We start from the raw sequence: 15,000 nt of genomic DNA, 5'->3' as shown, positions 1-15,000 counted from the left end.
GGATGGATTATTTAACACGGGTGGGGCACGAACAAGGAGACACAGGTGGAGGCTGAGTACCCAGATGAGCCACAGAGACATTAGAAAGAACTTTTTAAGTGTCAGAGTAGTTAGCAAATGGAATACATTAGGCAGTGATGTGGTGGAGGCTGACTCCATACACAGTGTCAAGTGTAGATATGATAGAGCCCAATAGGCTCAGGAATCTGTACACCTGTTGATTGACAGTTGAGAGGCGGGACCAAAGAGCCAGAGCTCAACCCCCGCAAGCACAACTAGGTGACTTCATACTGTAAGAGAACCACAACAATGTGTACACGGACAGTAAAGCTGCCGCCCAGTTGGGTGGGTGTGGAGCACATGACTGTAAAGCTGCCGCCCAGTTGGGTGGGTGTGCAGCACATGACTGTAAAGCTGCCGCCCAGTTGGGTGGGTGTGGAGCACATGACTGTAAAGCTGCCGCCCAGTTGGGTGGGTGTGCAGCACATGACTGTAAAGCTGCCGCCCAGTTGGGTGGGTGTGCAGCACATGACTGTAAAGCTGCCGTCCAGTTGGGTGGGTGTGCAGCACATGACTGTAAAGCTGCCGCCCAGTTGGGTGGGTGTGCAGCACATGACTGTAAAGCTGCCGCCCAGTTGGGTGGGTGTGCAGCACATGACTGTAAAGCTGCAGCCCAGTTGGGTGGGTGTGCAGCACATGACTGTAAAGCTGCCGCCCAGTTGGGTGGGTGTGCAGCACATGACTGTAAAGCTGCCGCCCAGTTGGGTGGGTGTGCAGCACATGACTGTAAAGCTGCCGCCCAGTTGGGTGGGTGTGCAGCACATGACTGTAAAGCTGCCGCCCAGTTGGGTGGGTGTGCAGCACATGACTGTAAAGCTGCCGCCCAGTTGGGTGGGTGTGCAGCACATGACTGTAAAGCTGCCGCCCAATTGGGTGGGTGTGCAGCACATGACTGTAAAGCTGCCGCCCAGTTGGGTGGGTGTGCAGCACATGACTGTAAAGCTGCCGCCCAGTTGGGTGGGTGTGCAGCACATGACTGTAAAGCTGCCGCCCAATTGGGTGGGTGTGCAGCACATGACTGTAAAGCTGCCGCCCAGTTGGGTGGGTGTGCAGCACATGACTGTAAAGCTGCCGCCCAGTTGGGTGGGTGTGCAGCACATGACTGTAAAGCTGCCGCCCAGTTGGGTGGGTGTGCAGCACATGACTGTAAAGCTGCCGCCCAGTTGGGTGGGTGTGCAGCACATGACTGTAAAGCTGCCGCCCAGTTGGGTGGGTGTGCAGCACATGACTGTAAAGCTGCCGCCCAGTTGGGTGGGTGTGCAGCACATGACTGTAAAGCTGCCGCCCAGTTGGGTGGGTGTGCAGCACATGACTGTAAAGCTGCCGCCCAGTTGGGTGGGTGTGCAGCACATGACTGTAAAGCTGCCGCCCAGTTGGGTGGGTGTGCAGCACATGACTGTAAAGCTGCCGCCCAGTTGGGTGGGTGTGGAACACATGACTGTAAAGCTGCCGCCCAGTTGGGTGGGTGTGCAGCACATGACTGTAAAGCTGCCGCCCAGTTGGGTGGGTGTGGAGCACATGACTGTAAAGCTGCCGCCCAGTTGGGTGGGTGTGCAGCACATGACTGTAAAGCTGCCGCCCAGTTGGGTGGGTGTGGAGCACATGACTGTAAAGCTGCCGCCCAGTTGGGTGGGTGTGCAGCACATGACTGTAAAGCTGCCGCCCAGTTGGGTGGGTGTGGAGCACATGACTGTAAAGCTGCCGCCCAGTTGGGTGGGTGTGGAGCACATGACTGTAAAGCTGCCGCCCAGTTGGGTGGGTGTGCAGCACATGACTGTAAAGCTGCCGCCCAGTTGGGTGGGTGTGCAGCACATGACTGTAAAGCTGCCGCCCAGTTGGGTGGGTGTGGAGCACATGACTGTAAAGCTGCCGCCCAGTTGGGTGGGTGTGGAGCACATGACTGTAAAGCTGCCGCCCAGATGGGTGGGTGTGCAGCACATGACTGTAAAGCTGCCGCCCAGTTGGGTGGGTGTGGAGCACATGACTGTAAAGCTGCCGCCCAGTTGGGTGGGTGTGGAGCACATGACTGTAAAGCTGCCGCCCAGTTGGGTGGGTGTGGAGCACATGACTGTAAAGCTGCCGCCCAGTTGGGTGGGTGTGGAGCACATGACTGTAAAGCTGCCGCCCAGTTGGGTGGGTGTGGAGCACATGACTGTAAAGCTGCCGCCCAGATGGGTGGGTGTGCAGCACATGACTGTAAAGCTGCCGCCCAGTTGGGTGGGTGTGCAGCACATGACTGTAAAGCTGCCGCCCAGTTGGGTGGGTGTGGAGCACATGACTGTAAAGCTGCCGCCCAGTTGGGTGGGTGTGGAGCAAGACTAGTAACTGTGTGACTCATCATAGATGTAAAGTGCCTTGTATAGTGACTTGTGAGCCTCTTGTTGAAGCACTTGTGATATAAAAAAAATGATTGATATGTAAATGATTATATATAAACATGTACTGTACATGTGTATGTAAAATGAACAATTGTGTAACTAGCTTCAAAAGATTGTCACTTGTTTAGCTAAATGAACTATGGTTCATGGGGGGAGCCGGTCGGCCAAGCGGACAGCACGCTGGACTTGTGATCCTGTGGTCCTGGGTTCGATCCCAGGCGCCGGCGAGAAACAATTGGCAAAAGTTTCTTTCACCCTATGCCCCTGTTACCTAGCAGTAAAATAGGTACCTGGGTGTTAGTCAGCTGTCACGGGCTGCTTCCTGGGGGTGCAGGCCTGGTCGAGGACCGGGCCGCGGGGACACTAAAGCCCCGAAATCATCTCAAGATAACCTCAAGATGGTGTTCAGTTCCTGAAGCCCATAGTTGGGTCTCAGTAACCGTTTCCGCCACTGCCCACGGCATGGGTATGGGGTGCATAATAAAGAAAGAAATTGAATTGGCCAAAAACATATGAACAATATAGACAATTTACCCGTCGTCATCGTCGTCATCGTCGGCGCTTGTGACGTGTAGGGCCGCGGCCACCACCACCAACCACACCCACGCACACACCTGCCTCTTCATCTTCCTCACTCTACCTGAGCATTAACAATATGTTAGCAAAAATACAACATTTGCAGTATGTTTATTTATATTTATACACCATAATGTTGAGTGTTATAGGCCAGGCGGGGTTGGCCCCCGTGCCACTAACACATATCTGCGGTTTTCACGGAAAAGTCTGAAATACTGGTTGTTTGGCCCGTAGAGTTATTAAGCTGAAGTAACTGCTAAAACCTGTCTAATGTTTCAAATCAAGCCCCACCTTGCCCCTAACCTGTATGGTTTCCTTCCTGGAAGAAGCACACAAACTTGCTTTGCTGAGTATTTTATCAGAGGGGGACCAAACTCTCAGGCGGCATTTATTGATCTCCAAACTGCTTTTGATACAGCAAACAAAGAAATAATCCTAGAACAGCTAGCCTCTTTTGGAGTTAAGGGAAGACTGTTGACATGGCTCAGGGGGTACCTGAGTAACAGAACCGCCTCAGTCCTTTTCAAGGGGGTCAAAAGTAAACTCTGTGCACCCTTTGAGTTGGGTACACCCCAGGGTGGAGTGCTAAGTCCCACACTGTTCAATGTTCTGATGCACAAATTAACAATTGATATTCCCACACTACCTGACGAAGCCGTCATTTGTTATGCCGATGATATATGCATTGTTGCAAATTCCCAAACTAGACTGCAAGCTCTACTTGATTCATTCGCTGCTAAAAGCATTGAATGTGGTCTTGTTATCTCTATAACTAAATCCAGAGTTCTCCATCCCAAAGAGAAAACTCATGTCCCTATAGCTTTCAAGGTCAACAACCAGAACATTGAAACGTGTGGGCAGCACAAATACCTTGGAGTTGGTATTAACAGTGACATTGTAAATGATCTACACCGTAGGTTAAAAGAAAGACTAAAACCATTGAGAACACTTACTGGTAAGAATATTGGTATCAATATTAAATATGCTAGACTATTCTATATGATGTTTGTTAGATCTCTCGTTGATTATAATGCTCTGCACTTAATTAATTTCCCCTCCTCTGTGTTGGACAAACTTGAAGTAATACAGAACGAGGCCATGAGGATAATTCTTGGTGCCCCAAGATGCACAAGAATCATCAACATGAGGGAAGAACTGAAGTTTCCAACCATACTAGAGAGAATAATGCAAGTTAACACTACCTTCTGTCTTAAAGTCATGAGAGATCCTACATCTCCTACATTGCTCAGAGACAAATTATTTAGTGCTGTTAACACCCTTTTGACTGGTGCCGACATACCAACTCACTCCTTTTATGATAATTGGCTGAGAAACAATGCTTACAATCTCATTAAACTTAACATTCCTTTTAAGTGCAATCTACCAGTCTCTGATATTCCTCTTTATCTGTACCCCACCATTCAAGTATCATACACACCTGTCACCAAGAAAGATAATGAGAATCTTGCTCTACTCAAAGCTGTCACTCTTGAAACAATTGCCTCCTCCATCGAGAGTCTAAGATCTCACGAGCACTGTGTCTACACCGACGGCTCAGTCCAGTCTTCTACTGGACGGACTGCAGCGGCATGTAGGTTCTATAGAAATAATATTTGCACAAAGTCTGTCAGTGTCAGGTTAAACAACTGGCTGACCTCCACACAAGCAGAACTAGCAGCATTACATTTAGCAACCAGCACATTAAAAAATATTGGAGGAGGAATAATATTCTGCGATTCAAAGTCTGCTCTTCAAGCAATCGAAAACTTCTCTTGGAAGATCGACAGCAAGAACCTCATACTCCCAATTATAAATGACCTAATTGATGCACAGAGTAAAGGGTCTCGAATTTCCTTTGTATGGATACCTTCACACATAAATATAACCCATCATAATGAGACAGACATTGCAGCCAAATTAGCGTGTAACAAGTTTGAAGTTGAATTAGATCTAGGTATCCCTATCTCTGCTGTCAAAACTGTATTGGTCCAAACATTCAGATCTGATAGGAAAGAACTTACTGACTCCCAACGACCTGAAAGTACTAGTATAAAAAGCTATGATTTGTTCAGATCTGAAACCTACATCTATGGACAGCACAAAACGTCCACTAGACTGTGCGACACAGTGGTTGCAAGGATCAGGTTGGGTTACCGTTACCTGTGGCAGGTGGCTGCAGGTGACGGGTCTCCCAATCCTGAGCACTCCAGTTGCAAACTCTGTGAGCAGGAACTACGGCATGATCTCCCGCACTACATCACTGAATGCCCAATTATTAGACCTTTCAGACCAGTTGGCATGAGGTACCTGGAGCTTTGCAATTACTTTATTCACTCTCGTATTCTTGAAGATATCCTCACAGTATACCCAAAATTTGCCAGTGCAGGCTATTAAACACATGACTCTGTATGACTAACCATCCTGCGAGATGGGGACTTGTATTACCACTGCTACCTTATTCAATCTTGTGTTGTTGATATCCTCAAAATGCATCCGGAGTCTGCCAGTGCAGACCGCTAATCACATGCCTCTGTATGACTAACCATCCTGTGTGATGGGGATTTTATAGCATCACCTAGTTAGCTTTTTTGACACACTGTACTCCACTTCATATAGTCTAGGGTAGCTGCACTAATGCAGATGTACCTAATATGTTAATAAAAAAAAAAAAAAAAAAATAAAACCTGTCTTACCAGTAAGTGTTCTCAATGGTTTTAGTCTTTCTTTTAACCTACGGTGTAGATCATTGTAAACGATCTACACCGTAGGTTAAAAGAAAGACTAAAACCATTGAGAACACTTACTGGTAAGAATATTGGTATCAATATTAAATATGCTAGACTATTCTATATGATGTTTGTTAGATCTCAGTTGATTATCATGCTCTGCACTTAATTAACTTCCCCGCCTCTGTGTTGGACAAACTTGAAGTAGTACAGAATGAGGCCATGAGGATAATTCTTGGTGCCCCAAGATGCACAAGAATCATCAACATGAGAGAAGAACTGAAGCTTCCAACCACACTAGAGAGAATAATGCAAGTTAACACTACCTTTTGCCTTAAAGTCATAAGAGACCCTACATCTCCTGCATTGCTCAGAGACAAATTATTTAGTGCTGTTAACACCCTTTTGACTGGTGCCGACATACCAACTCACTCCTTTTATGATAATTGGCTGAGAAACAATGCTTACAATCTCATTAAACTTAACATTCCTTTTAAGTGCAATCTACCTGTCTCTGATATTCCTCTTTATCTGTACCCCACCATTCAAGTATCATACACACCTGTCACCAAGAAAGATAATGAGAATCTTGCTCTACTCAAAGCTGTCACTCTTGAAACAATTGCCTCCTCCATCGAGAGTCTAAGATCTCACGAGCACTGTGTCTACACCGACGGCTCAGTCCAGTCTTCTACTGGACGGACTGCAGCGGCATGTAGGTTTTATAGAAATAATATTTGCACAAAGACTGTCAGTGTCAGGTTAAACAACTGGCTGACCTCCACACAAGCAGAACTAGCAGCATTACACTTAGCAACCAGCACATTAAAAAATATTGGAGGAGGAATAATATTCTGCGATTCAAAGTCTGCTCTTCAAGCAATCGAAAACTTCTCTTGGAAGATCGACAGCAAGAACCTCATACTCCCAATTATAAATGACCTAATTGATGCACAGAGTAAAGGGTCTCGAATCTCCTTTGTATGGATACCTTCACACATAAATATAACCCATCATAATGAGACAGACATTGCAGCCAAATTAGCGTGTAACAAGTTTGAAGTTGAATTAGATCTAGGTATCCCTATCTCTGCTGTCAAAACTGTATTGGTCCAAACATTCAGATCTGATAGGAAAGAACTTACTGACTCCCAACGACCTGAAAGTACTAGTATAAAAAGCTATGATTTGTTCAGATCTGAAACCTACATCTATGGACAGCACAAAACGTCCACTAGACTGTGCGACACAGTGGTTGCAAGGATCAGGTTGGGTTACCGTTACCTGTGGCAGGTGGCTGCAGGTGACGGGTCTCCCAATCCTGAGCACTCCAGTTGCAAACTCTGTGAGCAGGAACTACGGCATGATCTCCCGCACTACATCACTGAATGCCCAGTTATTAGACCTTTCAGACCAGTTGGCATGAGGTACCTGGAGCTTTGCAATTACTTTATTCACTCTCGTATTCTTGAAGATATCCTCACAGTATACCCAAAATTTGCCAGTGCAGGCAATTAAACACATGGCTCTGTATGACTAACCATCCTGCGAGATGGGGACTTGTATTACCACTGCTACCTTATTCAATCTTGTGTTGTTGATATCCTCAAAATGCATCCGGAGTCTGCCAGTGCAGACCGCTTATCACATGCCTCTGTATGACTAACCATCCTGTGTGATGGGGATTTTTTAGCATCACCTAGTTAGCTTTTTTGACACACTGTACTCCACTTCATATAGTCTAGGGTAGCTGCACTAATGCAGATGTACCTCATATCTTAATAAAAAAAAAAAATAAAACCTGAATGCCCACTTATTAAACCTTTCAGACCAGTTGGCATGAGATACCTGGAGCTTTGCAATTACTTTATTCACTCTCGTATTCTGGAAGATATCCTCACAGTATACCCAAAATTTGCCAGTGCCGGCTACTAAACACATGGCTCTGTATGACTAACCATCCTGTGTGATGGGGATTTTTTAGCATCACCTAGTTAGCTTTTTTGACACTGTACTCCACTTCACATAATCTAGGGTAGCTGCACTAATGCAGATGTACCTCATATCTTAATAAAAAAAAAAGTAAACTTTGTGCACCCTTTGAGTTGGGTACACCCCAGGGTGGAGTGCTAAGTCCTACACTGTTCAATGTTCTGATGCATAAATTAACAATTGATATTCCCACACTACCTGACGAAGCCGTCATTTGTTATGCCGATGATATGAATTGTTGCAAATTCCCAAACTAGACTGCAAGCTCTACTTGATTCATTCGCTGCTAAAAGCATTGAATGTGGTCTTGTTATCTCTATTACTAAATCCAGAGTTCTCCATCCCCAAGAGAAAACTCATGTCCCTATAGCTTTCAAGGTCAACAACCAGAACATTGAAACGTGTAGGCAGCACAAATACCTTGGAGTTGGTATTAACAGTGATATTGTAAATGATCTACACCGTAGGTTAAAAGAAAGACTAAAACCATTGAGAACACTTACTGGTAAGAATATTGGTATCAATATTAAATATGCTAGACTCTATACCCTCTGGGAGATCATTTACATATATCAGAAACAGGATAGATCCAAGTACAGAGCCCTGTGGGACTCCACTGGTGACTTCACGCCAGTCTGAGGTCTCACCCCTCACTGTAACTCTCTGCTTCCTATTGCTTAGGTACTCCCTTATCCACTGGAGCGCCCTACCAGTTACTCCTGCCTGTTTCTCCAGCCTATGCATCAACCTTTTATGGGGTACTGTGTCAAAGGCTTTCCGACAGTCCAAAAAAATGCAGTCTGCCCACCCTTCTCTTTCTTGGTTAATCTTTGTCACCTGATCGTAGAATTCTATCAAGCCTGTAAGGCAAGATTTACCCTCCCTGAACCCATGTTGATGGGTTGTCACGAAGTCTCTTCTCTCCAGATGTGTTACTAGGTTTTTTCTCACAATCTTCTCCATCACCTTGCATGGTATACAAGTTAAGGACACTGGCCTGTAGTTCAGTGCCTCTTGTCTGTCACCCTTTTTGTATATTGATACTATATTAGCAGTCTTCCATATTTCTGGTAGGTCCCCCGTTTCCAGTGACCTACTATACACTATGGAGAGTGGTAAGCAAAGTGCTCCTGCACACTCTTTCAATACCCATGGCGAGATTCCGTCCGGCCCAACAGCTTTTCTCACATCCAACTCCAATAGGTGCTTCTTGACCTTATCTCTTATAATTTCGAACCTATCCAAGGTCACCTGGTTTGTTGCCACCTCTTCTAGCGCCGTGACATCTCCCTGTTCTATTGTAAAGACCTCCTGGAACCTTTTGTTGAGTTCTTCACACACCTCTTTGTCATTCTCTGTGTACCTGTCCTCGCCCACCCTTAGTTTCATCACCTGTTCCTTCACTGTTGTCTTCCTCCTGATGTGACTGTGTAGTAGTTTTGGTTCGGTCTTGGCTTTATTAGCTATATCATTTTCATACCTTTTCTCAGCTGCTCTTCTCACACTGACATACTCGTTCCTGGTTCTCTGGCATCTCTCTGTACTTTCTGGTGTTCTGTTATTACGGAAGTTCCTCCAAGCCCTTTTGTTCAGCTCCTTTGCTTTCATACATTCCCTATTAAACCACGGATTCTTCCTTTGCTTCTCTGTTTTTTTCCTGTCGGGCTGGAACAAACCTGCTTACAGTCTCCTGACATTTTTGGGTGACATAGTCCATCATGTCGTGTACGGACTTGGTTCCGAGTTCTGTGTCCCAATGTATATCCCATAGGAATTTATTCATCTCCTCATAGTTTCCCTTTCGGTACACCAGCCCTTTGTTTCCCAGTTCTTTTTTGGGGTGATAATTCCTAGCTCAACCAGGTACTCAAAGCTCAATACACTATGATCACACATTCCCAAGGGGGCTTCCAACTTAACTTCCCTTATATCCGACTCATTTAGGGTAAATATCAGATCAAGCAAGGCTGGTTCATCCCCTCCTCTCATTCTTGTCGGTCCCTTGACGTGTTGACTTAGAAAGTTTCTTGTTGCCACATCCAGCAGTTTAGCTCTCCATGTGTCTGGGCCTCCATGTGGGTCCCTGTTCCCCCAATCTATCTTCCCATGGTTGAAGTCTCCCATGATTAGAAGTCTGGATCCGTTCCTGCTAGCCACAGAAGCTGCTCTCTCTATTATATTGATGGTGGCCAAGTTGTTTCTATCATATTCCTGTCTGGGTCTTCTGTCATTCGGTGGGGGGTTATATATGACTACTATTATAATTTTCTGTCCTCCAGTTGCTATGGTGCCTGATATGTAGTCACTGAAACCTTCACAGTTCTGAATTACCATCTCTTCGAGACTCCAACCTTCTCTTAGTAGCAGAGCTACACCACCTCCTCCTCTCCCTTCTCTCTCTTTCCTCACTACATAAAGTAGCCCCTGTGGAAACACTGAGTTTGTTATGATTTTCGTTAGCTTTGTTTCTGTGAGTGCTATTATGTCTGGGTTTTCTTCTAGTGCCCATTCTCCAAGTTCACTTGTTTTATTTGTAATCCCATCTATGTTAGTGTACATCGCCTTGAAGCTCACTTTCTTCTGTTCATTTTCATGTCCCTTTCTTGGCAAGCATTCTGCTGGTGTGGGAAGCTGTTCTGTGTGTGTGTAATTACCTAAGTGTAATTACCTAAGTGTAGTTACAGGATGAGAGCTACGCTCGTGGTGTCCCGTCTTCCCAGCACTCTGTCATATAACACTTTGAAACTACTGACTGTCTTGGCCTCCACCACCTTCTCACCTAACTTGTTCCAACCGTCTACCACTCTGTTTGCGAAAGTGAATTTTCTTATATTTCTTCGACATCTGTGTTTAGCTAGTTTAAATCGATGACTTCTTGTTCTTAAAGTTCCAGGTCTCAGGAAATCTTCCCTATTGATTTTATCAATTCCTGTTACTATTTTGTATGTAGTGATCATATCACCTCTTTTTCTTCTGTCTTCTAGTTTTCGCATATTTAATTCTTCTAACCTCTCCTCGTAGCTCTTGCCCTTCAGTTCTGGGAGCCACTTAATAGCATGTGTTTGCACCTTTTCCAGTTTGTTGATGTGCTTCTTAAGATATGGGCACCACACAACCGCTGCATATTCTAGCTTTGGCCTAACAAAAGTTGTGAACAATTTCTTTAGTATATCGCCATCCATGTATTTAAAAACAATTCTGAAGTTAGAAAGTGTGGCATAGGCTCCTCGCACAATATTCTTTATGTGGTCCTCAGGTGATAGTTTTCTATCTGGAACCACCCCTAGATCTCTTTCTGTGTGTGTGTGTGTACTCACCTAATTGTGCTTGCGGGGGTTGAGCTCTGGCTCTTTGGTCCCGCCTCTCAACCGTCAATCAACTGGTGTACAGATTCCTGAGCCTATTGGGCTCTATCATATCTACATTTGAAGCTGTGTATGGAGTCAGCCTCCACCACATCACTTCCTAATGCATTCCATTTACTAACTACTCTGACACTGAAAAAGTTCTTTCTAACGTCTCTGTGGCTCATTTGGGTACTCAGCTTCCACCTGTGTCCCCTTGTTCGCGTCCCACCAGTGTTGAATAGTTCATCCTTGTTTACCCGGTCGATTCCCCTGAGGATTTTGTAGGTTGTGATCATGTCCCCCCCTTACTCTTCTGTCTTCCAGTGTCGTAAGGTGCATTTCCCGCAGCCTTTCCTCATAACTCATGCCTCTTAGTTCTGGGACTAGTCTAGTAGCATACCTTTGGACTTTTTCCAGCTTCGTCTTGTGCTTGACAAGGTACGGGCTCCATGCTGGGGCCGCATACTCCAGGATTGGTCTTACATATGTGGTGTACAAGATTCTGAATGATTCCTTACACAGGTTCCTGAACGCCGTTCTGATGTTAGCCAGCCTCGCATATGCCGCAGACGTTATTCTCTTTATGTGGGCTTCAGGAGATAGGTTTGGTGTGATATCAACTCCTAGATCTTTCTCTCTGTCTGTTTCATTAAGTACTTCATCTCCTATTCTGTATCCTGTGCCTGGCCTCCTGTTTCCACTGCCTAGTTTCATTACTTTGCATTTACTCGGGTTGAACTTCAACAGCCATTTGTTGGACCATTCACTCAGTCTATCCAGATCATCTTGTAGCCTCCTACTATCATCCTCTGTTTCAATCCTCCTCATAATTTTTGCATCGTCGGCAAACATTGAGAGGAACGAATCTATACCCTCTGGGAGATCATTTACATATACCAGAAACAGTATAGGTCCAAGGACTGACCCCTGCGGGACTCCACTTGTGACGTCTCGCCAATCTGAGACCTCACCCCTCACACAGACTCGTTGTCTCCTGTTGCTTAGGTACTCCTCTATCCACCGGAGTATCTTCCCTCTCACTCCAGCCTGCATCTCCAACTTTCGCACTAGGCTCTTGTGTGGCACTGTATCAAAGGTTTTCTGACAATCCAAAAATATGCAGTCTGCCCACCCTTCTCTTTCTTGCCTTATTTTTGTTGCCTGGTCGTAGAATTCAAGTAACCCTGTGAGGCAGGACCTGCCATCCCTGAACCCATGTTGATGCTGTGTTACAAAGTTCCTTCGCTCCAGATGCTCCACTAGTTTTTTTCGCACAATCTTCTCCATCAGCTTGCATGGTATGCAGGTTAGGGACACTGGACTGTAGTTCAGTGCCTCCTGTCTATCCCCTTGTATATCGGGACTACGTTAGCTGCTTTCCAAATATCTGGCAGTTCCCCTGTTGCCAGTGATTTGTTATACACTATGGAGAGTGGTAGGCTCAGTTCTCTTGCTCCTTCCTTTAGAACCCAAGGGGAGATTCCATCTGGGCCTATAGCCTTCGTCACGTCCAACTCTAGTAAACACTTCCTTACTTCCCCACTGGTAATCTCAAACTCTTCCAGTGGTTCCTGGTTAGCTATTCCCTCACTTACCTCTGGAATTTCTCCTTGCTCTAAGGTGAAGACCTCCTGGAATTTCTTATTTAATTCCTCACACACTTCCTTGTCATTTGAAGTGAATCCTTCCGCCCCTCTCCTTAATCTCATAACCTGTTCCTTTACTGTTGTTTTTCTCCTAATGTGGCTATGCAACAATTTAGGCTGAGTCTTTGCCTTGCTTGCGATGTCATTTTCGTATTGTCTTTCTGCCTCTCTTCTCATCCTGACATATTCATTCCTGGCATTCTGGTATCTTTCTCTGCTCATCTTTCTCATCTTCTGCTCATCTTCTGCTATCTTCTCTGCTTATCTTTCTGTGTGTGTGTGTGTGTGTGTGTGTGTGTGTGTGATGACCCTGGGATACACTTTACTCTGGGATCTTCATCATAACTATCATGCAGTTCACATTGTCCCGGGATCCTGACCATACTACACAAGAGTCCTGGTAGTACAGCCGGGTTCGTTCGCAAATCATAATCGGGAATTTCGGGTTCGAAACCTGGGTCAGACAGAAATGGTTGAGCGCATTTTCTATCACCTAATACCATGTTTACCTGGCAGTAAGTAATTACCCTCCTGCCCCCCCCCCCACCGCAGGATTCAACCCTGATATAAGCCTATCTTGTACTGTATGTATATACTGCCTGCCTGTCCCCCGACACAATGAATTATAATAATCCTGGGATACATAATACCCTGGGAGCTTCATCATAATTACCCTGGGACGTTAACCATAATGTCCCAGGGGTCAACAGTACGCTGGGACCCTCACCATAATGTCCCAGGGGTCAACAGTACGCTGGGACCCTCACCATAATGTCCCAGGGGTCAACAGTACGCTGGGACCCTCACCATAATGTCCCAGGGGTCAACAGTACGCTGGGACCCTCACCATAATGTCCCAGGGATGCTCACAACTGCGGGTTCTCTGCAAGTTGCACAACAAGCAAGAGTTGCAGTAAAAGAGGCTAACCAAACCCTAGGCATAACCAAGCGTACCATTGACTTTAAGAAAAGAAAAGTAGTTGTACAAGTGTATAAATCTCTGGTGCTTGGATTATTGCATCCAAGCACCTATTGCATCTATTTTATTATTGTATAAGTCACTTGGATTATTGCATCCAAGCTTGGAGATCTCATCTCCAGAAGGACATAGCTACTCTGGAGAAAATTCAGCACAGAACAACAAAAATCTTTCCAAGACTAAGTCGACTCCAGGAACTATGTTGTTGACAGCCAACTGTTGAGAGCCACAGGCCTATCAACAAGGCCAAGAACGGTTGAGAGCCACAGGTCTATCAACACTGCACACAACTGTTGAGAGCCACAGGCCTATCAACACTGCACACAACTGTTGAGAGCCACAGGTCTATCAACACTGCAAACAACTGTTGAGAGCCACAGGTCTATCAACACTGCAAACAACTGTTGAGAGCCACAGGCCTATCAACACTGCACACAACTGTTGAGAGCCACAGGCCTATCAACACTGCAAACAACGGTTGAGAGCCACAGGCCTATCAACACTGCAAACAACGGTTGAGAGCCACAGGCCTATCAACACTGCAAACAACGGTTGAGAGCCACAGGCCTATCAACACTGCAAACAACGGTTGAGAGCCACAGGCCTATCAACACTGCAAACCAGGCATGACAGGGCGGATCTCATTGAAACCTTTAAAATACTGAACAATTTGGAGGAATGTTGATCCAGACAATTTCTCCAAAATGTCAGATGTAACAAACAAGGAGCATTAACGGCTTCAAGCTCAACAAACCACAATGTAGGACTGAGAAGAGGAGATACTTCACTCACAGGATTATAAACTCATAGAACCGCCTACCCGCCGAAGCGGTAAATGCCAAATCACCGTTGAATTTTAACATCCAGCTCGAAAAAATCCTAATGACAAGTGAGGAGACCTTTGACGAGCCGCCGGCTTCTTGTCCTCGTCGAGGTCACTACAGTGTTAGTGGTCCTCAGGGAAAGTCAAGTAAATAATGACCCTAGGATACATATTTCTCTGGAAAAACTCAACAAAATGCTACTGGGACACAACTACACAACCCTGGGATCTTCACAACCCTGGGATCTTCACAACCCTGGGATCTTCACAACCCTGGGATCTTCACAACCCTGGGATCTTCACAACCCTGGGATCTTCACAACCCTGGGATCTACACAACCCTGGGATCTTCACAACCCTGGGATACTCACCATAATGACCCTGGGATAATCACAACTCTGGGATCTTCACCATAATGACCCTGGGATACTCACAACCCTGGGATACTCACCATAATGACCCTGGGATACTCA

General features: G+C 45.8%; 1 protein-coding gene across 3 annotated transcripts in view; it reads right to left on the bottom strand.

Annotated features, from left to right (window-relative positions):
• Positions 1–15,000, bottom strand: part of LOC123756483 (angiopoietin-4) — a 40,509-nt gene that overhangs the window by 24,151 nt on the left and 1,358 nt on the right. For 2 of the 3 annotated variants that reach the window (XM_069329461.1, XM_069329463.1), the window contains exon 2: positions 2,973–3,078. In XM_069329461.1, coding sequence (XP_069185562.1) covers positions 2,973–3,064 — 92 coding nt within the window. In that variant the 5' untranslated portion in view covers positions 3,065–3,078. The remainder of the gene's footprint in view (positions 1–2,972; positions 3,079–15,000) is intronic. The other variant, XM_069329462.1, reaches the window with a different exon arrangement.

This window comes from Procambarus clarkii, chromosome 22, assembly GCF_040958095.1.
Source record: "Procambarus clarkii isolate CNS0578487 chromosome 22, FALCON_Pclarkii_2.0, whole genome shotgun sequence".
In the NCBI taxonomy this organism is placed as follows: Eukaryota; Metazoa; Arthropoda; class Malacostraca; order Decapoda; family Cambaridae; genus Procambarus; species Procambarus clarkii.
Note: the sequence above shows the minus strand (reverse complement) of the source record. Positions and strands in the feature narration are given on the sequence as shown.